Source organism: Solea solea, chromosome 21 (genome assembly GCF_958295425.1).
Source record: "Solea solea chromosome 21, fSolSol10.1, whole genome shotgun sequence".
NCBI lineage: Eukaryota > Metazoa > Chordata > Actinopteri > Pleuronectiformes > Soleidae > Solea > Solea solea.
In genome coordinates, this window is record NC_081154.1 from 11,622,700 (window position 1) to 11,648,951 (window position 26,252).

Genomic DNA, 26,252 nt, shown 5'->3' on the forward strand with positions numbered 1-26,252 from the left:
CTTTCAATGTGTAGTCTCACCTTATTTCCTATGTAAACAAACGCCTGATTTTAAATAATACCCCTTTCTAAATATATTTTAGCAGTCGACCAAGATGACAAATGCATCATTTAAAAGATGTATGCTCCTTCAAAGAAAAGTAGGGAATCCCAGTTCTGTGTGGAGTTTGTAACATGTCAGGTGGGATTGGCTCTCTTACAGGAGTAACACTCCTGTAAGATCAGTCACTTATTTACAGAAGCACACTGGCAGAGACTCTAAGCTTAAAGATTATTTGTTATTTGCCAGTGTCTATTTACTTGTGTATTTTCACCTCAAAAACATCCAACAAAGATCACTCCTATGCGTCACTGTTACTAAGGTCTTTTCCCTTCAAAAAAAAAACTCCTGTAGTTTGTATATGTTAATCTTTTTTCCCCTAAACCTGCAGCCGCAAGCATCAAGTGAACACTGTACTCAGGGTTATTCAAGTTATTCAAGCGCCACACGTTCTCTCTCTGGCAACATTATGTTGAACATGACCGGGCCTTTATTGGGAAATGCAGGGAGTGGGTTTGATATTACAAGACAGAAAACACCTCTGATCTAATAAAGTTTTATTTTCTTAGAAATGGCCAGTTTCCTGTTTTCTTTTTTTTTGTCTTTCTAAGAAAGTATACCCTTTTTGAATTCCAACTAGCATCTACATAATGGTTATTGAATACTTCACAATATATTAAGTCTAGATGTTATGGTACATGCATACGATTCAGGCTGCATGAGGAGCCACAGTCACCACGATACACAGGGGGAGGGGGAGGTCGGGGGTTGGGACATTGGGGGACTGCAGATTGACTCACAGTTCCAGTTAAAAAGGAGCTCTGACGCCTCCTATTGGAACCCTCTCCACAAAGCACTGCATCAACGCACGCACACACATTCACTATACACAACATACATTTACACACACGCATACACACCTTTATACAAGTGTGGAGTCCCTCCACCTGCCATTTAAGCTAATGTACTGGAGAGGGTTTGTAGTGTTTAAACGAGATTCTCTTTCACAGAAAGAACTTCACCACTGGGACGTTTGAGTGTCTGCAGTCTGCCTGTGTGTTTGGGAGAAGGGGAGGGACGCTAACCAAAGGGGGGGAGAAAAAAAATATAATAATTATAATAATAATATATAATAAAATAAAAGACATTCAAATACAGTCAGCTTTTTTGCTTGAAAATACAAAACTACATGAGAAAGCATTGAAATAAAATCCATTGATCAGAACATATTTTTTTTTCTTAAAAATAAAAAAAGCCCAAGTGCTCCGTCACACGCGCACACACACACTCGTTCTCTTTTTCTCCACACACAACAGAGCAACATCCTTCCATCCGTTGCCTAGTTACAACCGCTAGGCAGCCAATGGGGGTGGCAGCTGCGAGGAAGCATGAAGTCTCTTTGACAGCAGTTCTTGAAGGAGAAATGAGCTGGGAGCTGAGTTTTCATACTGGGGTCTGATCTTCACATGCTGCCTTCGACAGCCCCTCTGCATAGCCCTTCTCCTACTGTCTTCTCTCTGCCTACAGACTACAATAAGAAATGCTCAGACGAGGAATCTCTTGTGGCCGTTCTGTCGGGTCTACCCTCAGCTCCACTGCTCCCTCTAGTGGAGTCTGCCCTCTGCTGCAGCGAGTCAGAGTGCAGAGGGCTGGAAGCTGCTTCCTCTGCAGCCTCTTTCCACCTCAATCCCATCTGAGAGCGCAGCAGTCAGAGTCTCTCTGGGTTCTTATGGCTGCAAGTGGATGTGTGTACATGACTGTGTATAAGTGTGTGTGTGTCTGGCTGTGTGCAATGTTATGTGTTTTTTTTTTTGTTTGTTTTTGTTGGGTTTTTTTTTGTTGTTTTTTTTCTTAAATGGGAGAGAGTAACTCGGACAGGATCCTTTCAGTTATGTTGCAGCGTGTTGGACTCAATGGGCGGCGCTGAATCATACAGAGTGTCCGTGTCATGTGTGGGCTCTCCGGCCAGCGTGCACGGGTTGGACAGTGTTCCTGCTCCACAGTCGCAAAAAAACCTGAGTGGAGCAGAGGAGAAGCATTGAAATAATTCAAAAGACAAGCCAATTTTTTTAGTTTTATCAGATCCCAAAATGGGACTCTCATTTCCCTCAGGTTGTTCCCAATTACAAAATGAAATCATTGTTTTCCAGACAAAATGCCAGTAAGGAAAGTAAAGACTCACCTATCGTGCCGTATAAACTCTACATCATGCCCCTGGTGGCATTTTTTGATGCAGTTCACACAGATGGCGTTCCTATCTGTTGTATTACAGGTGTGACATCTACAGTAACAAAACAGATTCATTCAAAAATTAAAAAGGGAAAAACAATTTCATAAAATACACTTTATTAAAGGGTAGGGCTGCATCAGATCATTACTTACACCAATAATTGATTTGCTCATTTATTTATTTATTTATTATTAGGTGACTTCTGGCGTCAACCTTAAAATTTGTCAAATCAATTATAGATAATATTTAATATGCTGGGTCAACATAGAGAACAATTCATACAATATATGCAGAATAATCCATATCTGTTTACCTGTAGAAGTCGTGCATGGGGTAACTGGTGTAGCTGGAGATCTTGTAGAGACACTGTCCTCTGCTCACTGCCTTCTCAATAGCATCTTGGTTATTGAGAATCTTATTATCTGACAGAAGAGGAGCAGAAAGCAAACAAAGTGAAGGTGGTTAGAGAGACGACTACAGCAAAGAGATCTTAACTTTTAAAAGTCGCAAAAAGCTGCTTCTTACCTTTCATGGTGACGTTGACTCCGGAGGCCAGGAACAGACCTCCAAAGCGATTGTTGAAGATCTGGTTTCCCTCCAGTGTTGCTGTGGCATGGTTGGTGATTTCAATACCTGGGAATATTAAAAAACAAAAAAATCAGCACAAAACAGACAAAAATTGGGATGTTATTTGTGTTGGTGTAAAAGTGAGGTGGGGAGCTAACCAGCAGCGAAGCCATCAAATATGCGATTTTTGCGGAGTATTGGATGGCTGTTGGTGCTGATCAGAACACCGGCCTGAGCGTTCCTGAAGATGTCGTTCTCTTCCAGGAGACCTTAAGAGATTAAGATAGCATATTCGGAATGTTATTACACAGGAAAAAGAACACCACATATAACAGGGGAGAAGATGCCAGTCCAATAAAAAGAGGGTTCATGTAACTTTTTCCATTTCAAATTCAAGCACATTTCAAGTATTTTAAATATCCATTTACAGTAGGTGTGAGTGTGAATGGTTGTTGAGGGACGGGCGACCTGTCCAGGGTGAACCTCGCCTTTCTCCCTATGTTAGCTGGGATTGGCTCCAGCTCCCCCGTGACCCTCAAGTGGAGGAAACTAGATGAACAGGTGCAAACCCTGTGCTATGGTGAAATGCTATGTCGACGCACTATAATGGTTCAATTGTATGTCTTGTTCACGTTGATGAATGCGTTCTAGGCGGCAGTGCAGTACCTCTGCCTCCGTTGAAAATGCATATGCCCCCATCTCTGCCATCGTGAATCTTATTTCTCCTCAGCGTGGGGTTGCTGTCCGTCTTGATCCACACTCCAGCCATGGCATTGTCAAAGATCTCGTTGTCCTCGATGAAGCCCAGACCTGTTACATTAAACGGCAGCATTAGACACAGACGTGCACAGACAACACAGAAGCTGTAAAAGTGAAGCACAAACCTGAGTTGTAGACTAAAATTCCCCCGTTCTGGCCTCCCCAGATCTTGTTGCGCCTGATCTTTGGATTACTCCCTGTCCTGTCATGGTTCAACAAAATCATTTTAAATCAGTCTCAACAGAAAAAACAAATGTACTAAAGCTTTTGCTCCATGGATACACTCATGAAAGAGGGTCAATTTACCTTATTTGCACACCAGAGTACATGTGATTGTAGATGTCGTTGTCTTCCAACACACCATGACCATTGTCATAGAAATATACACCGACCTAATAATAGGACAGAAAGACAAAGAAAATATAATACAAATCTTTTCACCGAAAAAAGGTGCAGCAGTGAGACTAAAGATATACTGTATGCACTCAGCATTTTTTAGTCAAAGCAGTGGTACATGTAAAATACTGGAAAGCCTGGGTGAAATTTACAATCATCTCAGGATTTCTTTGTTGTTACATAATTATTTATTTATTAACAAGATATTTGGGAAAATGTGACAGTGTTTGCACAAATGGGAGCAATTATATTCCATGAGTGCCTGTTTTACCCACAGTGCCTGCACATTATTAAGTTCTAATTTTATAACTTAGGACCTTTTCGGAGAAAAAAAGTAATTACAATGTTGCAGCAAAAGTGGTCAAGTTAAACAACTGCAAAGACTGTAATGGCATTAAAATATTCAGTGCACATTAACCAAAATTAACAGTCCCTTGTTTAAAATTATTAAACCTGTATGACAGCAGAAGACCACCCAATGTTTCAGAATGTTGTAATTAGTAACTAGAGGGCGCAGCGGAGCTGAGGGTAGACCGAACGAACAGCCACAAGAGATTTCTCATCTGAGCGTTTTTTTTTTGTTTGTTTTTTTTAAAATCGTAGTAAAATATTTAATCTATGTGAATGTATCATGCCTTTTCCAGAGCCTGCATTTGCATTGTTTTGCTAATTTTTGTTTCAATGTGTCCTTAGTTGTCCACCCAGGATCCAATCAAAGGAGCAAAAACACCATCACGCTCATTCATCCTGCCCCAGATCACATTAAATGTCCGCTGGGCTGGGACCCGGTTTACCTGTTTGCCACTGTGGATGCGGTTCTTGCGGAGGACAGGAGTGCTGCCAGTGGTCACCCACACTCCAGCCAGTGTGTTGCTGTAAACCTCATTCTCCTCGATCACACCCTGACCTTTCTCATGCTGAAACACAAAGTAGGAGCAGCTAAGAACAACATTTTCTGATGGTGAGGAAAAAAAACACACCAACACAATGATGTGTATTTACCACATAGATGCCTCCATGCTGTCCATCATGGATCTTGTTGTGCCGTACAATGGGGCAGCTGTTGGTTCGGATCTGAATTCCCGCCAAGGCGTTACCATAGATATCGTTGCTCTCTATCAAACCCCGCCCATCTCCAAATATGTACACCCCTCCTTGGTTACCGTTGAATATAGCGTTACCCCTAAATATAAAGAAAAAAAGGTCAATCTCAGATACAGATGGATACAGATTGAAGTAGGTGAAATGATGCTTGCAATGGTGCAATCAATTATCTTATATAACTATATTTTTGTTTAGGCACCATTTTAAATGTTCCATAACAGTTAAAGTTGAAGTTAAATTCTGCATTGCAGTGTGTGTGGTCTCACCGTATCGTCGGGTCACTGTTGGATGTGATCCACACACCGGCAAAGTTATTAGCGTAGATTTTGTTTTCTATAAACTGTCCCCGCCCCTTCTCGTGGACATAGATGCCTCCTGTTTGGCCGTGATGGATCTCACAGCGCACCACTGTGGGGTTAGCGTAAGCCTTCACCTCAAAGCCTGCTATGCGGTTTCTATGGATGTTACAGTTCTCAAAGTAACCCTGAAACGCACAAAAATATGACAGATTAGAAGGATGGCCCAATGTCTTCTCAAGTAACACAGATGGCATGCCATCGCTGGCGCGTATTTACCATGCCGTGGTCGAAGGTGAACACTCCAACATCTCGTCCATGGTGAATGTGATTACGTCTTATGATGGGATTGCCGTGGTTTTTCACCCAAATTCCCGCTAGTGCGTTGTTGCTGATTTCATTGTCTTCATAAATGCCCTGGAACAAAAACAAATGTTCATGTCAGAAACAAAGCCACAATGACCGTTTCCGTGTGTTACGTTGTGCATATTACAGAGGGACGGCAGCTTTACCTGTGCATGGTCTGTAATGTACAGGCCCACGTTCTCACAGTCGCTGATGTTGCAGTGTTTGATAGTTGGACATGCTCCCTGGCCACTCACACAGACAGCTGAACCCACTACACAAGGAGAGAAAACAGTGGGGTCACTCTACAGTTGTGCTACAATAGTCCAAAGGTCACTGAATCAGTAGAAACTGGACATGTAGATGTCTTTTTTTTATACTGACATTATTATACATACACATGAAAAAGTAAAGACCATTGATTCAACAGTTGTCAGTTGATCGCACCAGCTACTGCTCAGTGAAACTGTGTCCTCACGCGCTGCTCATGTCATGAAAGACGTTTTTGTAGAAATGGCCGTGTGTCACTTTTGATCGGTTGAACGTTTATGACCTATTTAGCTCAGAGAGATTTGACTTTGACTGAATGTGGTTTGGGACCACTGTGGTTATCCACTGCCCTAATGCTCAGTTCAGGGGATCCTGAGGGGAACAGTCCTCCACTTCAAAAAGCCCTCTGTAACATATGTGTCACTCTCCACTCCAATGGCATTTTTCCACTATACAGTTGTAGCATGGCTTGGCACGGCACAACTCGACTCAGTTTTTTTTTTGCTTGTCCATTAGCGATAGTACCTGGTACTTTTTTAGTGCCTGCTCTGGTGAGGTTCCAAGCGAACCGAGCCAATACTATATGCAACATTGACAGACTGCCGGCCACTGGCAGACAGTGACGTCACAAATCAATCTGAACAATGGTGAACTGAGATGACCAGTTAAAATATGTAAAAAAAAACAAAAAAAAAACATGCATTAATCTCAAACATTTAGCAAGGACATTTCTAAGATCTTGATTTTTGACGGAGGAGTCTGGTCGTGAGCCGCATCACAACTTCTTCCGGCGTATTTTAATTCAGCGACTGTGTCAGACGGAGTCTGTGCTCCAGTCAAAAGAACAAATCTTTTTAATTAACTGATTCTTATGATTCCGTACACCAAAAACAACTGCTTTGCTTGTCATTAGTGCGTGTTTGTGTTGCGTATAAGTCGACGTCACAGCATTTTCGTGTAGCCATGGTATGACGACTCAGCCCACATTGAGGAGGCACTATAGTAATGGAAAGATGGAGATGATGTTGGGCCCAGAGCATGAGAAGTAACACTTTAACATATATATAATATTATCACAGATAAGGTAGATTCACACTCTTTTAACTGCTCTCAAGGTACACAATTAACTTATGGCAGATGCTAAGGTTTAGAGACATTTTATAGGTTTAATCAAGACAAAGCACAAACTAACAAGCTATACACAAGAGAGTTAACACTGTGCAATACTAGCTCAGTGTAAGGTTTGCCTTTACTAAAATCCAAGGCTTCTTGATTTCCAGTCCTGAAACCAAATGACCGGTTTTAGTTTTTCATACTATAATTGACACATATTATTCAAACAGGCAATTTAACAGTTTAACAGCAAGTAAACAATATTATATTCATATACTTTTTAAGCTAATGTCTTTGCCAACAAGGTGCCAAATCATCTCTACAGTCACTTTTATAAGATGTACAAATAATCATATTGTTGTGATGTGTTTTACCTGTGCATGTGGAACGTATGATGCAGTGGTCGATGTTTGGGCTGCAGTTGACTGTGATCTCCAGACAGTGGTGGGCATTATGGTGCTGCGCTGACTTATCATCAGGGTTAAACTGCAGTGAGAAAAGCAACAAAAGGTCAGACAAAGGCAGAGGTTTACTTGCAACACATCCAGCATCTGTCCACCCGAGACATTGGCACAACTAACATTAAATTACAGGTGTATTTTAGTAGTAGGAGTAGTAGTAGTGCTTTCCATTTTTAAGCTATATACTTTGCTATAGAATTCAGTTGGATATTTTCAGTAAAAAAAAACAACTGATTTTGTAATGTGTGCTATGTCAATGACACCATAATCACACTCTCCCACTCTAAGCTGATCATTTACTATTATTACATCAGCCTATTCAATGCTTGATTTATCAAATATATCACCAAGTTGATTAATGCTCTGCTAGATTTGAAAAAGTAATGATAAACAGCCGTTTGTTAACACCATGTCAAATTAAAAACATCTGGCACTGAAGCAACATTTGATAAATATGTTCTCTTATCCCCAAAACATTCAGATGCATTTTCCATAATATTTGGTTTTGTTGTCAGCATTGTTGTCTCCTTTTGGAAATGATAAGCTTATTGCCAACTAATTACAGATAATATAATACACTGACGCCTTGTGACAGGGCTATAATCTAAAATACATGAGCCTTCTCCAAGCCTGGTTTAAAATTGGTAGAATGAAGGGAACAGTGAGGTTTATGTTTACCTTTATGGTCATGTATCCCACATATGCGTCTTCTGACCCCTCCATGAAGACAAATGTTGAGTCTCTGGTATTCTCTATAACAACCTTGTCAGCTACTTTACCAGGAGCTGAGGAAAGCAGAAAGAAATCCTCAGCACTCTCATACATATGGGCATACACAGCTGAGTGTGTAGTCCAATTTTAAGAGTGACATTGATTGCACTGGGCTGGAGCATCTAGGTTGTGTCTCAAGTAGTTTTTAGTGAAAGGAACATGCTCACCTGCACCAATCATGGTAATGGGGGACTCTATATAAATCCACTCATCTGTGTAGATGCCAGAGTGAACAAAGATTAGACCATCAAAGTGAGCCTCTTGGACCCCACCCAGTGCATCTTCAATGGTGTCATAGTACTGCAAGTGAAAGGCACAGACTTTTTTAGGCATAATGTACACACTCACAGTTTATCAAAAGGCAGTTTGGGAAAACAAGCACTTTAACTTCACAGAACGTTTCAACTTACCAACATGTTCTCTCTGCCTTTGTATCTGCCAGGGTTACTGTAGAAATGTTCTGCAAAGCCTGGTTTTACATGGGCACCTTTGTACTGCAAAACAGAATACACCAAGGTCAATATACTGCACGTAGTTGCTGATCTCCACAAATATTAACAAGCACCTCGTTCAAGATGAGCATAAATCTAGGTTTGAAAATACTGTTTTAGGTTAATTAAATTTTAGGTGCACACAATGTGCTACACAAGCAGCATTTATTTGTTTGAGGTTTACTTCTTGATGTAAACATTGATTTCCTTAGAAAAGTGTTTTAATTTTACTGGAACCCTTGCCCTTTGTCATCCATTATTATTCTCATGGGTGGATTTTATTGCAATCCAAATGACTTAGCAGAAGTCCAAATTGTTAATATTTAGTTTAAAGAAAGGCAAAATAAGACAGAAAAAAAACAACCGGGTCTAAATCAAGACATAAAGCTTCACAGAGCTTTTTCTTCATGAAAAAATGATGGAAAAAACTATATGGAGTTCAACTCACCAGCTGTTGGAAGCTCTCCTTCCATGGGTTTGGGTGTTCATGCTCCTCTGGGTTGACCTGGTAGAACCTTCCAGGCTCAGGGTGCATCATGGGACGTGTGTACTCAAAGACCTCCATATACAGACGCTTCCTACAACACAAAATGTCACATGCACATACTTTTAGCCATCTGTCTTTTAATAACTTTCATATTAACTATATGAAAGCCACTGACCATAGGATGGGGTCATTGGCGAGCTGGCTGAACCTCTTGCAGACACAAGCTGCCTGACAGAGATCCTGTTCCAACAAGTAGGAGAAAATCTTCAAAACTACCTCATCTGGAAGCTTCTGCTGCAGATATTGCTCTGCTGGGGCTGCTAAAAAAAAACACACACAGAGACACTCACTTCCAACATAAGCTTTAAGAAAAACATTTCCTAAAGCTTATGCAAGGAAAAACCTTTCATTCCAAACACATTAAACTTTGGAGTGAGTTTTATTTAACAGATTACAAAAAAACAAGATTTATCACAGCACAGCACAGAGGGAAAACAAACAATAAAAGCTCACAAGGTTAAAAAAAAGAAAAAAGACAAACACTAAAACTATCTCCTTGCCCAGCTGCAGAGATTTAACACACACCTGGCAGGTCGTGGCTCTTACCGGACACTCGTGCCCGCTTGGCTCGATGGCCAAAGGCCTCTGTTGATGAAGTGGACGTTCCCTGAAAAAGAGGGTGAGTGGATGTTCATTTCATACCAAGATTAAAGCACTAAGCAATAAGCAATAAACTGGGAAATATAATGCTCTGTCACAAAATCATTGTTCAAACAGAGAAGGACACAATCAATCAGCAGTTCACTTTCACTCTCAATCTACCTCACACACACAAAGACACACATCTGACAACATGCAAACTGTGTTGAAGTGTATGATGAAATGCATTCAAATGTTTCAGCCTCACCTCCATTGGGCTCTTGCTGGGGCAGGCAGAGGCGGTGGCAGAGGCAGCAGCGGTTCTTTTAGGAAGCAGGGTTTTGCGTCGAAGCTGGTAGGGACTGTTCTGAGCTCCTGGTCCGGACTCCTCAATGGCCATCTCTGCTGCAGCAGCTGCAGGAGCCTCCTCATCTGTTCACGAGGGTAAACACAATTTATTATATATTTGCCTCTTATTACCAGTGAGCCACAATAATAATACTGCTAATGGGATTAGATGTTGTAGTTGATCAGTGTGATTACACTCTGCAAAAGGTGTGGATAATAATTTAAAGTTTAAAATAAGTCTGAAAATGGCCAGTACATGTTGATAAGCATGAACCACCTTCAAAACAGGGCACCGGCACACACTGCTCTGCAACAACAATAACTCAGGACAGTTATCGGTTATATTTTTGTGGATGATCGGTGTGTAAAAGGGCACTTTACGAATTCAAAAAGCTGGAGACCATACAGTTTAAAAACAATTGCATTGCAATTTCCCCAAGAGGCTGTATCCCCTTTGTTTAATCCAATTAAACAACCACAACTTCTTCAGTCATTGAAGCACTGTGTGCTGTGAGCAGTACACCGACACTCTAACTGTATCCCCCTTGCCATTCTAAACACAATAGTGTGTATTCATCTCACATCCAGTATGCACACACTGCGCAGGCTACCAGACAGGGTAGTAGTTGGTATGGCAGACAAAGGTTAGTGATTGATAATGGCAGATGCACCCCCTGCAGCCACATTACAAGCCTTTTATGTGTAGATAAACCTAACTGACATCGGTCAGTACGCATTTATCTTTAAATCGAACAGGGGCAGAATCAGACTAATGTTTAAAAGGTGCTGTCAAATTACAGGCCGAAGATGAAGTATATTGTGCGGCTAATGGCTAAAACTGAAATGCGTAGCTGGTAAAACCGCGGTGTAAACAAATCGAGCTACGGCTAACAGGCACCGAGAACAAGGAAAGAGATGTGGGTTAACTCTACTACCTGCGCTAGCTTCAAACTACAGTCCCGATCCGACAAAATGGACCCACTGCAATCATCCAAAACCCCACCGTGTCGCCAACCACAGCTGATCCGTACAGCCCCTTAAAGCTAGGGCAGCTAACAAGAAGTGCACCCAGTCGCTGCTCATGTTTTTGTTAACGTTACACCCCAAAAAAATGGCAGTCCAAAAACACCGCAGATTTACACCCTCAGAAGCGTTGGTGACAGCTGAGAATGCAACGACCGAACAGTCACGGGAGACCATAAGCTGAGTGTGTCAAGTCAAACCCTTTACCACCAACGGAGGTAACCTGGGTATGAGCTATTGATGTTAACCGTAGAGCTACATACGCATTACTTTCGGCGAAGACAACCCCCAACCTCTACCTAACCTGGTAAGCTTGCTAGCGGCGTTCGCTAGCCCCAATCACTCAAGCCAAACAAAGCGCGGCCTGGCCTACGCCACAGAGCAAGAAGCCTCGGTGTTTCCTGTTCAGCTCGCAGCATACAAGTGCAGCGAACAGGCCGGTGAAGTGTAAACGAGGGATATGTGAAGACAATTATCCCCCGACATAGCTACGTCTTAAACCATTAGCTGCTCGTGGCATAGCTTACCTCTCTCTCCGTTGTTCCGTTCGGGTTGCACCGGGCGCGGCCTCGACACTCGCCTGGGTCTCCTGTTGGTGGCTCTGACGGAGTTCATCTGGGGAGTTGGTTGTTGAAAAATGGACTGCTGCCCGCAACCGCCCGCTCCTAAATTTAGTACTCGACCCAATCTACCAACCGAAGGACCTTTTTCCCAAAAACACCTAAACAACTGCGATCAAAACCCGCTGGTATTTGGGGTGTAATCGCTTTTTTCCTCCGCGGTGTTACAGCTCCCCCCGTACAGCAGATCGTTGCCAGCTCCGTCTCAGTCTGAAGCAGGAGGAGCCATTAACCCACACGGGAAAGAATCGCGAGAAAAAAGAGCAGAGTGTCCGTTTGACCAATCACATTGCGTGTTTTATAAGATCTCCAAAGAATAACCAATCAGGAGCTTTGTATCAGATGACTTAACAAACCCCTCTGTTGGGGTCCGGAATCGGTCAAGCGGCGATTAGATCAATGTATGGAGTCGTCTACGACCTCATCAAAAACAATGCGCATTTTTCCGGCGTATGGTTCAGTGTCAGGTTCATTTATGGGTTAAATGACTTGGACTACCAATGCACTATCACACAGTTATTTCAAAAAACAATGTCCCCTGCATTTATTTGTTTTTATCTAATAATAAGTGATTCTTAGAAATTGGGAACCTGGGCACTGAGAAGTAAAAAGTCCCCTAGTCCTTCTGAAGTACAGAATGGAAGAGTAATAAAACAATGATCACCAATAGATCATTTGTTAATGTTTTTGCATCTTTTATATTGATTGGGGCCGTTTAGTCGTTTCATAACACTTGTAATCCCCTTATGTCACGTTGTGGTGCTTCTATAAGACTCTCCAAGTCTGTCTGTTTGTAGTCACATTTTTTTGTTATAGCTCTTTGAGGTCTCTTTGTTTGTTCAATTGTGTCTCTCTGTGGTCTTTTTATGTCTCTTTGTGGTCATTCTGTATGCATTTGTGGTCATTTTATTTCTCCATGTGTTCCCTTTACATCTATTAATAACCATTATGTCTCTTTGAGGTCCCCTTGCCTTTCCATGTTTTAATTGTATGCCTTTTTTTATCACATATCTTTTTGTGGTATTCCTATTTCTCTTTATGGTCTTCTTTGTGGTCATTCTGTATGTCTTAGTTATGTCTCTTTGTGTTCCTTCTGCGTCTATTTGCAGCCATGTTATGTCTCATTGATGTCCCTTTGCTTTTCCATTCATTTTTTTGTCTCTTTGTGGTCTTTTTGTGAAAATGTGTGATCACGTTGTCTTTTGACTGTCAAACATGAGATATTAACACTAATTGCACACAGAGGTTACAACCACCTGGTCCGTAATTTGTCCATGCTAATAAGGCATTAATATTTATTATTTCTCATACATTGGTTGAATATGAATACAATTGCAAAATAAGCTTGTATATATGGACATCCTGACCCTTTAATATTTATGATAATTATTACAAAATAGAAACAGAATTTATAGCAAGACACATAACATGTGTCAGCCCATTTACAGAGTCTTTCAAAGTTAATTATGCAATTGTGCTTGAAGAATTGATGACAAATATAATGAGTCAGTAAAAGCATCTTTTAATATCGGGGCTTCCATCAATTAAAGTTTACATATATTTAAATAGTCTGTTTATAGTTGCATCTCAATGAGTTGTGAGGAGGAAATTATTACCCTTTTGTTTTTATTTATTTGGCCCCATTCAAACTCATATGATTTGATTACAGTTTCCATTCTCTGTGGAAAACAAATTGGTATATTATTCTTCAGCTCACTCACCATGAATTCTGCATGAGGTGAGTGTTTGATTCAGGGAAAGGATGATTTTGTTTTAATGAACTAGTTTGGATAATTGTATGTCATTTGAACACTAGAGGGCATTGTTGTCTGCAAACAATCAAATGGTAAACTGATGAACTCAAGTATGTGAGGATACAGCAGATCCTTTTACACTGGTTGCTTTACTTAACAATTTCATGGTTTTCATGCACTTAAAGTCTTTGTGTTGAATTTTTTTTGAGTATCTGCATGTAGCAAGAAGCATCTGCATCGTTCAACATTCAACAGCAGAAGCAATCAATCATGTTTCTCATAGGTTTGGCAACCTTCACTGCAGAATACAGAGGAGAAAACTATCAGTATTATTATACTGTATTTACTGTATACGTAAAACCAAATCTCGTAGACTTTCTATGATCATCCTAAATATGGGTTGTAAGTAGTTGAAGTAGGTAGAAACGTGGGAAGGGAAAATAATATATAACAAATAGCAAACTGTGGATGACACCATCATGTCATGTGTTACATGTTTTCATCAGAAAGTCAACAGGAATCCTTGACCGTTTGTACTGAAAGACCTCTGAATGTCAGTAATCATTAAACTCAAGATCCTCAATACTGCTTGTATAAAAAAAGTTACTATATTCTGCAAGGGAAGGGCTAGGTGAGATTGTATTCATTTACTTATATAAGTTTTGAGCTGCAAAATGGAGAGACAGTTTTGGTATTCAAAGTTGACCTTTCTCAGAGAAAAAAGATTCCTTTTCACAGAGATTGATGTAACCTTGAATTTAACTGTTGGCTGCATTCTTCGTGTTGCCACAAATGTATCTTTTATGAAGACATTTTTAGGGAGGAACATGGAGGAAAAAGGTACATTTTATTGTCAGTGTTGCATAGCCAGTTTTTTGACGTCAGCTTTTTAGTGATAGTGCTGTTGAGGTGAGCTCTGCTGTTACCGTCACATATGATAGTACATTTAAAGTGCATGTTTTCTGTTGTGTATAATTTATGTCTCACTGGTCTGTGCATCAGTAGCATCACCTGGTGGCCAGAGAGCACAAATGCACCCACACATTTTGTGTTGGGATGTAGGAGGCAGTGTATCCATATCAATGAGATTAAGTCCGTCTTGCAGCTGTATCCTTGCTCCTGTGTGTGTGTGTGTGTTTGTGTCTAATATTATTCATTCTCCTGTAATAAGCAGAACAAGCAGCTGTGAAGTCCCCCCCACAACCAACCACCCACACTAGCACTGGCAGTGGAGAGAGGTTGGTAGGGTCACTTTGTCCTTGAAAGCTTTGGATGTTCCGAAGGACAGCATTTCTAGATAAAGACAGCTCACTGTGTGTGTGTGTGTGTGTGTGTGTGTGTGTGTGTGCGCGCGCGCGTATGTCTGTGTAGTAGTCTGTGAAGACACATTTTGATTCAAACCTGTCTTTGTGAAGACATGTTGACCTTGTGAGGCTGGTCCTCACAACCTTAAAGGGCTTTTTGGAGATTAAGACCTGGTTTAAACATTAGGGTTTAGGTTAGGTTAAAAGCTAGAGATAGGTGTTTAGTTGTGAAGGTTAAGTTTAAGGTAACAAGGTTGGAAATGCATTATGTCGTCATTAAGAGAGGTGTACAATTATGTGTGTGTGTGAGAGAGAGAATTATTCATACGCTGACACCGTACAAAATCTGTTCAAGCCAGGGAACCAATATCAAGCAACTTTATTAAATGATGTGGAAAAACTAGAGATACATTTTGTGCAAAATACATAGATAAACTTAGAACTGTTATTTACAAACAATAAACAATATAACATCACAGTTATGCCATGTCCTTCTTTTAAACATATGGAGAAACTGAAGGGCAGTGGGGCACACATGTGGCAAGAAGAGCTACAGCAGATTAAATGTAGTTGAAATGAGTATAATTCAGACACAACATTACAGAATTCACTTATATCCCTTATATCCTAGAATCTTCTTCAGTTAATCTTGGATGAGAGGTAAGGGTTAGGGTTAATGTGAAAATGACTATGACCTAGATGACTGAGAACCTTTACAGACACTGCATTTTTTGTGTGTGTGCCTAAAGAAGAACAGTTTAGCTGTTGTACACTAACAGATGTGTCATGATTTAAAATATATTGGCAACACAGTTGAGATACACAGAAATGAAACAATTATACATTGTTATCAGGATTTTAAAGTGTGATTATCCTCTTCACCAACACGTGGGAGAGTACAAGAGGACCTTCAGGAGTTATCTATTATATTCTGTCACTATCTCTGTATTTCTCTGGCGAGAGAATTAGCACCCTACTGCTGATATTCTAGCAACAAATATACATTCTGTGGTGTTTTGAAAGATTCTCAGCTTTCTGTTTTCCCATCGAAACTCAGTCCAGCCGTCGCTGAGTACAGCATCACACTGGTCTTTGAATAGGGCCATCCTGACAGCTGACAGGACATACTCTCTGTCCGGTAGATCTGCGCCTGGGTCTTAAAGATGCCGAAGCGAGATGCAAAGAGAAAGAAGTCCTGCCTGAAGTTGCGAGTAAAGAAGGCATACAGGAAGGGGTTTGAGCATGAATTGATTGGGTAGAAGAGGACAAGCAGGAGTTTGGAATCTGAAATGGTGATTAGAGGGAGCTTGAGGGCAGCTGAGATGGCAAAAAAGGAGATGGGAGCCATGCAGACAAAGTCAGTGAAGATGAGAATGGCCATGCGTTGGGCCACGCTGGTGTCAGCGTGGGCTGGCACTGATGAGGGGTTGCGAACGGTCAGATAGATGCTGAGGTAACAGCCACACACAGTGAAGAAGGCCAGGATGTTGAGGAGGAGGAGAGACACAATGTAGACCTGAGCCACCAGAAACTCCACGTCCATGGGCAGGCAGATACTCACCTGTAGCATACATGAAAACACAAGACAGTCTCAATTGGTGCAGGTCATCACAAACCGGACATCACAGATGAATGAAGCAGAGAATGTGTTGTCTAAAAGCTCACCTTGCTGTAGCTACTGACCCCGACCATGGGCAGCAAAGCAGCCACAGATGAGAAGATCCAGCCCACTGACATGATTAGACATGCGTGTCTCAGGCGGATTTTGCAGTCCAGCCGCAGAGCATATTTGATGGTGTGCCAGCGCTCTAGGGTGATCGCAGTTAACGTGAACACTGATAACTCACTGGCAAACACCTGTCAAACACACAAACATCTTTTCAGTCAAACCCATACAGCGATGACCTGTTATATCATGTGGAGTCTATATGTGTGTACACACCGTAAAGAAGCCCGCAGCATTGCAGCCCGGGCCATTCTGCCATTCAATAGCATGGTTGTAATACTGGCCTCGAGTGAGCGTGTCCACACTTGCTATGACTACCAGGTAGACACCCATGCAGAGGTCAGCAAAGGCCAAGTGGCACATGAGGAAACGGGGAACAGTGAGTTTGGCACGGCTGCCTGTCAACACAATGGTGGAAACAGATATGTGAAGAAAAAAGGTTGGTGTAAAAGAGATTAAAACCTCATTATGCTAGTATGTAAAAAAAAAAAAAGCACTTTTGAGGAATGGCATTAGTTGCATGCGTCAAGAATGAAATGGAAATGAATGAGTGTAGACACATGCACAAGGGAGGTAAATAATAGATCTGACATGAACATACCTAACAACACAAGGAGTACTAATCCGTTTCCAAGCAGCGTGAGGATAGAGATGATCCAGATGAGGATCCGTAGGAAGATGGTGGACATGACATCCTCACAGGGGTTAAACTCATCTGGCAGCGGGCTGCAGGTGATGGCCGTGGCATTGGAGCAGTAGTCTCTGTAGAAATAAATGTTATCCCGAGCCTCGGGGTGCGAGCACAAGGGATTCCACCTCGTCCTAACAAACAACACACACACAATGTACAGGTAAACAAACACTCTTCTCTTTTCTCAATTGTATTTTTTTATTTGTTTTTTATTTTATTTTCCACACTGTGGTGAGCAGGCATCCTGTTGTGGTTAATAGTAGTAATGGGGTCATGATTATGTGAAAATACATACCCATAATGTTCTATTTACTTCTGTTATGTTTTGTCAATAGAGCTGCAACTAATGCATTGTGCTTCATTATACTATTTTTAATCTATAGTTTTTGTGTGGATTAAACATACAAGATAATTTTTGATCTTAAAGCTGCAGTGTGTGACCTTTGGTGAGCGTTGATGTTATTATTCTGCCTCTGTCGAGTTTTTGTGAACAGAAACTACATGTTACATCTATCAAGGAATACTATCAGGCGTGAGTGAGGGAACATTTGTGTGTATACAGTGGTGGGCGAGGAGCATCATCTCTAATCTGTGCAATCTTGCTTTTGCCTCCATCTGTCTTGATATAAAACAAATCCCTGCCTGTGTGCAGTGTGGGGATGTCACCGGGCGACACGAGTACTAATCACTGATCTACTTAGTAACACAGAGAAAGTTGTGCGGAGCTGATAAAGTTATGTACTCCAGTTATTATTTCTTAATGCTAAGCGAAGCCACAAACACGACAGAGGCATCACTCCTCCTCAGCAATAAAGCAGTTAAATAAAAAGGTTCAGAAACCATTGCAGTGTGGCTTAGACACTTCTTGACAGCCTGTACCTGTTCCTGTGCACGTTCTTGAAGGCGCAGCAGTGTGACGGGTATGTTAGGTTGGCCTGCTCCAGTTTGGGGAAGAGCTGCAGAGGAGGAAGCTCTTTGAGGTGGAAGGCAGACTCTGCGATCAGCATACGCAGTCCACCAAGGATGTTGTGTGGCAGGGAGCTGATGGCTGTCCGAGAGATGTCCCTGCAGACAATAACAATGAGGAGTTAGCAGAGGAGGAAATGAGGTATAGGTGCACTTCAGCAGCTCATGGGCACTAAATTTAGTTAATTTTGTTTTACTCTGGACAACTATATATGATTTTATGGTTGTCTGTAAATAGCATATTTACACTAGGGATATACAAATATCAGTTCAATACAGACGTCTTATGAACTTCCAGAATGTTAACACACACACAACACATTTTTGCTGATGCATTTACACACCGAGCCTGAACCTGCTATTTCAAAAACATAAAGTTCCAACTCTATTACTCATATATATATACTGTATACAGTATATGTTCTGATCTTAGAAAGAAGAAATAAACAGCCCACATTTTTAACGTCTCTGCTTTATCAGGCATTTGTGTAAAATGTATTTTTTTTATATTTGGACTGAATGTGGATTGTATTTGACTCAGTGTTTTTGAGCACTATTTGTGATATATAAATAATGCTATATTACAGCAAATACAACATTCTCAGGGTTTTCGTTGACAGACTTGGAATTACCTGCTCTCGATTTATTTTTACTATATTTATTTATAAGCCTTTTCTTTTCTCTTTTGAGTCTTCCCACACACCATGTTGTGTCTTGTTTTCTCCTACATCCTGACTTCAATAAGTGATGATGAGGAGGGTGAATCATGCAGACATGAGTTAGATGAGTTAGATGTCATGCTTACAGTACCACCAACCCACTGGATCTCACAAAGGCGTTGTTATTGATGTGAGTAAGTTGTTGGTTGTCTCTTAGGTATCTGAGAGAGGAGAGGGAGGAGAACGAGAAATGAATTATGTTTTCCTTTTTGTAAATCCACTGATTGTCATTGTGTCTCTGCTTGTGACTCACAATCTGTTCAGCTTTGTACCATTGAAGGCGCCTCTTGCCACCTCCTTGATGCCATTTCTGTTGAGCCGTCTGTCATCAGAGGGAGTAGCCAAATTACAGTCATGTGGCTCCAACACAGAACATTTCCAACTGTAAACGTCTCTGAACTATAAATGCTTCTTTTGCTCACAGTAACTAAAGCTGTATGAAATTCATTATGTAAGACGTCTTTTCCTCTTTTTTCCTTTTATGGGTTTTTATCAGTCTGGACGCCAGAAGCTGTGGGCAAACTATATTTCTTTGATGGAGTCGTTAGATTTTTATTGTTTTTTAAGCACTATAACAGTTTAAAACAATTCCATTACAAATGAGAGTCCTGGAGTCACTTATTCACTATTAGGTTTGGTTACTTTTGACAAATCACTTGGACCTGGAGAAAATTGGCTGATTTGGGCACCAAGAATGGTCATCTTGTGTCCATAGAAGCAAAATTAATCTTCAAGAAGTTGCTGTTTCCATCTAATTAGAAATAGTCCAGTCTAGTTTTTGTATAGATATGAAAGTAGTCGGTCACAAGTCCCACATTTAAAGGTTTACAGCATCCACAGTGTAATACATTTAAGCAAGTAGAAGTGCCTACAATTCTGTTCAACTGTAAAGAACAGCAAAAGTAAAAAAAAGTAATATTAAGTAGTTTACAATGGAACTGCTCAATTTTAACTTTATTTAAAATAAAGGTAATATATGCCGGGGTATGTTACAGAAATGTGATGGGGAAAGGAGACAATTAGGAAAAGACAGAGCTCAGACAGCAATTTCAGGGAACATTCATCACTGTACTGCTTACTCTGCTGTGTGAGGGTTGTGTGTTTCTAAAAGAAGAGGAAGAAAAAAATAACAATGGATCTCTTACATCTCTGAGATAGTTTGAGTGCAGAGGCCTCTGAAGGCATTGGCGGGGACGCTCGTTATTCCGCTGTTTTCCTGCAGGTCACTAAGCAGCACAAAGATCAGAAACACGTGAAGCTTATGAGTATATACACTGAAGGTGCAAAATATCAGGCATACATGCTACGATCCCCTTCCATCAAATTCCCTTCAGAGGAAGGCATGGCAGAGAGTTGAAAGACGCATTTTAAGGCAGGTTGGTGGAGAGGAACAGATGGTTTGCATCTCTGATATTCTGGCTTGTGTAGAGTCTAGAGACTGCAGTGTTATATATACTGTATCATGGTGTGACTTCTGGGCATATTTCATTCTTTGTGCATAGGAGTGTATACAATCAGATGAATGTGGGACTCATGTGTGGGTGTATGTCTGAGCATACATCTGTGCATACATGGGACTTACAACAGAAAGTCGAAGGCTGTGGAGTAGATCTTCGTTAAGTCTGGAAAAATGCTGAGTCCAGTGTTTGTGATGGTCCTGTGACATGCAAATGAACCACCAAATGTTACTATGTTCACACCATGGCCTCACGAACAACAGATAAAAAAAAAATCAGACAATGAAGCATTCATTTTACAGATAAACAAATAAATAAACGGCGTGAAGACAGACTCAGAAGAGACTTCAGAGAGAAGCTTGGCTGCCAGAGAGAAAGATCGGACATTTAAAGGGCTCCCTCTTCCAGATAAAATGTCTGGCAAAAACATATGACACATTCAGCCTTATTCAGTGGCACTCTGTGAAAAAAAACCCTCATTATTGAGACCAACTGGTTTGAAATGAGACAATAATGAGTTGGATTGTCTCCCAAAACTGAATATATATACAGTATATATATGTACTTTGTAAAACACTAATAAACAAATGTTTTTCAGAGGAATGTGTATGTGTTGACAATATCATGAGTATATTATCCATACAGATAACCATATTGGGTTTTTTCATGGCCTCACTTAAGGTTTTATAAGTGCATCATCTGTGATATTCAATGCCCAAGATGGTATAGCCTTTGCCCCTTTTTTTCTTAAGTCAACTGAATGTATGAAATGATGTTGAGAGCATTTAGCAATATCAGCTACATTTGAGGTATACATTAAAAATACGATGTTTGTTTGCAGAGGTACTTTAAGGAATGCATTTTCCTCCACTGTATACTGCTCTATTTAAAGTATGTGTCCTAGTTTTTCAAAACCAGGACAAACACAGCAGTAATCGTTATGCTAATGTCAGGGAGACTTTAGCATTACACTATTTTGAGATGCTACAAAAGATACAAACAATGTATTTTTGTGTTGAAAGACTGTCAGAAATAGGCCTGTCACCCCTAACCCAACTTCAACACAAACAGTTACACACAAAAGCACAAGTTATAAAGATTTCAGTTTTATGCACTTTGGCGAGAACTCACAGATACTGTAGTTTCATCATGTTCCCGAATGCATCTGGATGGATGGAACGTAGGTTTTTTGAATTTGTTATGGTCCTGAGGAAAAATACATGTACAAATCAATATACATCATTAATTAAATAATCCTAACCCTTGACCTTAATACTTACATCTCAATGAGTTCTGGGAGATTGGAGAAAGCAAAAGCTCCAATATTTTCCAAAGCCAGATTTTCAGAGATTAAGCTAAGAGGAAACAACAATACAAAATATTACAAACATCCAGCTGTCAGGTATTCATTCACACTTATTCTTTGATATATTTTGTCTGCCACTGTATGGCGATCTACTTTCTCACAGTTTGCAGCTCTTCATGTTCCACGGCAGAGACTAAACACACCAGCACGTTGTATAAAACATGTTCACAATGGTTTCTTTGCTCACTGTATACTCACATATCACTGAGCTGAGGGAGGTTGGCAAAAGCAAATGGGTTGATACTCTTCAGAATGTTGTTCCCCAATATGGTGCTTTAAGGTTGTGGGTAGAGGAGGGTGTTATAATATATGAAGAAGATACAGTAAATAGTGATACAGATCATGTTTTCAGTATCTGTGGTTCTTTAGTCACAAGCAAAATGCACACAAACTTAACAGTGCACACCTTTGTGTCTTCATACAAACACATATGGGAAATGTAGTGTTTACAATTGCAGGTCAAAAGATTAAATTATAAGAGAGAGCTGGACACATGCAATGTGATATAAACTGAGGAACACTAAGAGATTGGGAAACCAAAGCAATTGTACAACAAATTTGATTTTGGAAGTCTGGATTTATCATTTAATACTTATATATATGATCTGAAGAATAAAGAGGCTCCCCCTGTAAAGCTGTAAATTGAGTCTCTGACTGAATGCGTGACTAGTGCTTGCGTTCCATGCTACAAACGGATCCGGTCCAGCCTACATCCAGGACATGATCAAAACCTACACCCCAGCCCGCCCACTTCGCTCTGCATCGGCAAACCGATAGAATAATATCTGATTTGTAGATAAATAATTGTTCACAATTAAGTATATAGAGGACACATTTATTGTATTTTACAAGTCCATTCCAGTAATTTAATATATTATTTAATATTTAATCTGATTATTCTAGCTTTACTGATACATGTAAATGTAATGGGGGTTTTTTTTATTCAAAGAAACATCATCAAATATGTGCACAGAAATTTGCCCATCAGGCCTGGCCATAGCCCCCCCCCCCACACACACTTTTCCTCTGTCTGCATGATCCGTATATTAATTGTTTTGACCTGCTCAGTTCATTACGTTCCACATCAAAGTGTAAACATGAGTGACAGACATGCACACACTCACACTCTTCTGAGGAGCTGTAGGCCGGTGAGGGTCCCCCGGGGAATCACGCTTACGTTTGTGTTCCACACCTCCCTGTTGATGAAGAAACAGGGGATGTAGGCGGGTTCGTTTCTCACATTCTCAACTTTATGCGTTTTCATTAATCAACGAGAGAAGTGCGCAAGAAGGCCAGGGCCTTTAATTCACTGAATTTGGCATTTGGTGGTGGAGTCCAAACTGTGCTACGTTGCTGCATACTGTTCTTTAGCCCTGACCTTCAAGCAGAACAGAACAGATGGGAACACACACATTGCCAACTTAAAGTCTTTTGGGAATTAGTTGCTACTTTTGACATAAACATTTTTCCTTCTCCTTCTCCCTCTCTCTGTATGTCTCTGATTATGCATATCTGCTCCCTGTTCTGTCTAGGTGCATGTTCATGCAAAAACTCCAGGCTGTCCACATCTTAATGCTGGCCCCCACTGCTCCACCCTCCTCCCCCTCCTGGCCTTGAGATTCCTTCAAAATGCTTTAATGGCAAAAACAACAGGTCAGTGTTTACTCCAAGTGGCAGTCACCCTCACTTGCCTCATTTAGCTTTGTGTCACTGTCAAAAACACCTATAACACTTGCACCACCTCTGATCTCTGACCACCACATCTTTGGAGGTAAAAGCTACAGTCTATAGCTGCTGAAATAAATTAATCTCTTGGTACCTTCTTATATATCCCATGGACCCTAATGTTGTCACTCCAACATTGTGTTTAAGTGACACTAAAAAAAAAGAATGCAGGTCACTGGGTCTCAATAAAGATGAGCAGACATGGTTTGCATACATGCAAATGAGAGTAAAGATGTATAATTCGCAGCATGAGTCCTTCACAGCAACAAATGATGCTATTTAACTGTGTTACGGGAAAAAAAGAATGTGTTGTTTTTGGACCTTGGACCATACGAGCAACTAAAAGTTAGTGTCATGGGTTTACATGTGTGCTCCACTCCAGTAGGAGCCTGAAAATCCCCAAATGAGCTTAGAAATTAATAAATGCAAAAATAATACAGAATAAACCCCAGAAAATCAATGTCATTCAACATAAAATTCACAGCAGACGGAAGGCCAAAGTAGCCCGTGTTTTTTGGTTGAAGGATTAATAATACATTTGAAGGAAAGTGTATAGAAGAATTGGACAGAATGTGGTGTCGCTATCAGGAAGAATTACACCAACGCTCCATACAAACATCTGCTGTTTTTTCTTTTGCTGTACAGATGCCAAACAGAAGAGGAAGTTGTGACAAAATAACTTACAGTTCAACAAGGAGAAACTGGGCAGCAGTGGCTCAGCAGGTAAACATCTGCAGTGGCTACGACAACTTTTTTAAATCTAACATTTGACTCGGAATGTTGCTGGAGTGTGTTGTTAAGCGTTTGTGTACTCACAGGTATTGGATGCTGCTGGAGATGTTAGAAGGAATCTCTGTGGCCCAAACTCTCAGGCGGTAGCTGTTCAAGGTTCGATTAGCCAAGCTGGCCTCAAATCCAGCTTCACTGTCCACTTCTGAACCTGGCACTGAAGCTATTGCCCCGTTTACCACCATGAGCATTATCATTAACTGTGTCCCCCTCATCATCTAAGCAGTATCTTAACTTGTCACTTTTATGATCTCAACCAGCATGCATTAGGGCTTTGATGAAACACCCATCAAAGCCTAGACTCCTCGTTTGATATGAAAGTTTGTTGTTCTATCCTCTCTAGGTTCCCTGCCAGGTCGAAGAGAGAAGATGTGAGAGGTGCTGTAGTGCTTCCTGTCATGCAGTGGTTCATGGTGGGGGCGTGTGAAAAGCTTTATGTGTGTATGCGGAGGTAGGAGGTCTCTATCTTTATCTCTCTGTGTGTGTTCCTGATTTCACAAAATACAAACTCTGCCCAAAATCACTTAAAAACATCCACAAGCACATCGTTTCCTTATCTAATCCTAATTTAGCCAAATTTGTATTATTTTACTAAGAATAATACAAATTTAACATAGTTTTTGCACCTCAACTGTAAAAATTCTGCTTGAATCAACAACTTGAATATAAACAAAATAAACGTAGACATTTTTTAAGCATATTTTGTTTGGCATTATTATTGAAATAGACAAATAATTTGATACAGTAAGGAGAAAAGACAAAAATGTGAACACTGTAAGGATAGTGAATGCATGTGTGTATCAGTAGCTTGCCGGCTAAAATGCCTCAGCAGTTGTTATGAAACTTAATATTCATGCTCGAACAATATGCAAAGCAGTATGGATGATTAATGTTGCATACACTGACTTTTATGACTAATGTTAGCAGGTGAATTGCAGTCGTTGACTGTTTTCAGTTCATTAGCCACATCTTCATTTAGCCATTAACTGTGGCTAGAGGCCAAAGAACGTTTATTACACATATTTTGTCCCGGCAACCTTGTGTTGCAGTTCAGAGCTCCATATACTCCAGCTTGAAAGTTTGTATTCATTAATAAATCACATAGATATGAGACTTTTCTAGCTTTATCTCATATTTCAGTTTAAAGATGAACAGAATATCAAAGCGACAGGCATCATATTCACTCCCATATTCCCCGGCACGCAGCCATCTAGGGCATCTCGCATTCATGTGCACATCCGTGCAATAGAAAAGAAAATCTTTTCCAACTTCTTTTATTTTCTTACATTTTCAGCTTTATGTATCTTAAGCTTCTCCTCTCCACATGTTTGCTCTTGCACTGTGTGCGACCTACAGTGGGAATTTAATGTTCAGTGCTATTTGTGATTTATTCCAAAGCAGGAAGAGAAACGCAGCCTTGAGCTCCTGACATGACCACACACACACAAGCACACACACACACACGCACACAGGGCTATTCTTCTTAGGACTTCTTCTGCAATGACTTCCAGCCTAAACAAAGTATTATCCCGAACCTTAACCATAACCAGTTAATGCCTAACCCTAACCCTAAACCCTGAAGTCTTATCTCTAAACTTAAGCAGCTCCTCAGAAATGAAGTTCTGCCTCATTAAGACCAGGTTTTGGTCTCCATGTGGACTACCATTCCTGACAAGGTCACTGTTTATGCCAGAAAATGTCATAAAGAGGTAACAAATACACAGGCACACACAGTCCCACAGTTGTGCATACACACAAACACAAAAGAGAAAAACATGGAAAGAGCGAGTAAGTCA

General features: G+C 40.7%; 2 protein-coding genes across 5 annotated transcripts; both read right to left on the minus strand.

Annotated features, from left to right (window-relative positions):
* Positions 1-496: 496 nt before the first annotated feature.
* On the minus strand, positions 497-12,188 carry fbxo11b (F-box protein 11b). 4 transcript variants are annotated; one of them, XM_058621391.1, is made up of 22 exons: positions 11,867-12,188; positions 10,237-10,400; positions 9,936-9,996; positions 9,505-9,646; positions 9,291-9,420; positions 8,762-8,845; positions 8,519-8,651; positions 8,259-8,365; positions 7,494-7,605; positions 5,904-6,010; positions 5,671-5,808; positions 5,362-5,579; positions 4,994-5,174; positions 4,786-4,908; positions 3,902-3,987; positions 3,721-3,797; positions 3,503-3,646; positions 2,995-3,105; positions 2,795-2,902; positions 2,583-2,691; positions 2,222-2,320; positions 497-2,054 (listed from the first exon to the last, which is right to left on the minus strand). In XM_058621391.1, exons 1-22 carry the CDS (start codon positions 11,952-11,954, stop codon positions 1,925-1,927), a joined length of 2,652 nt encoding a protein of 883 aa, XP_058477374.1. In that variant the 5' UTR covers positions 11,955-12,188; the 3' UTR covers positions 497-1,924. The 4 variants fall into 4 exon arrangements, with proteins under 4 accessions (XP_058477374.1, XP_058477373.1, XP_058477372.1 ...); XM_058621390.1 differs by having other exon boundaries at positions 9,505-9,649; XM_058621389.1 differs by having other exon boundaries at positions 9,915-9,996.
* Positions 12,189-15,379: 3,191 nt separating this feature from the next.
* fshr (follicle stimulating hormone receptor) lies at positions 15,380-24,874 on the minus strand. Its single transcript, XM_058621392.1, has 14 exons — positions 24,484-24,874; positions 23,067-23,138; positions 22,141-22,215; positions 21,857-21,931; positions 21,708-21,782; positions 20,702-20,776; positions 20,265-20,345; positions 19,373-19,441; positions 19,206-19,280; positions 18,314-18,499; positions 17,345-17,565; positions 16,960-17,141; positions 16,683-16,874; positions 15,380-16,578 (listed from the first exon to the last, which is right to left on the minus strand). Exons 1-14 carry the CDS (start codon positions 24,672-24,674, stop codon positions 16,045-16,047), a joined length of 2,103 nt encoding a protein of 700 aa, XP_058477375.1. The 5' UTR covers positions 24,675-24,874; the 3' UTR covers positions 15,380-16,044.
* Positions 24,875-26,252: the final 1,378 nt, after the last annotated feature.

Bases quoted from the DNA above. Each gene is read 5' to 3' on its own strand.
- fshr (XM_058621392.1), bottom strand. From the start codon at position 24,674: ATGATGAGGGGGACACAGTTAATGATAATGCTCATGGTGGTAAACGGG. The intron at 21,932-22,140 runs GTGAGTATACAG...GTTTCCTCTTAG, and splicing joins CTCCCTCAGCTCAGTGATAT to CTTAATCTCTGAAAATCTGG. The intron at 20,777-21,707 runs GTGAGTTCTCGC...TGCATGTCACAG, and splicing joins ATGATGAAACTACAGTATCT to GACCATCACAAACACTGGAC.
- fbxo11b (XM_058621388.1), bottom strand. From the start codon at position 11,954: ATGAACTCCGTCAGAGCCACCAACAGGAGACCCAGGCGAGTGTCGAGG. The intron at 9,421-9,504 runs GTCAGTGGCTTT...TTTGTGTTGTAG, and splicing joins GCCAATGACCCCATCCTATG to GAAGCGTCTGTATATGGAGG. The intron at 8,652-8,761 runs GTAAGTTGAAAC...TTTCACTTGCAG, and splicing joins AAGGCAGAGAGAACATGTTG to TACTATGACACCATTGAAGA.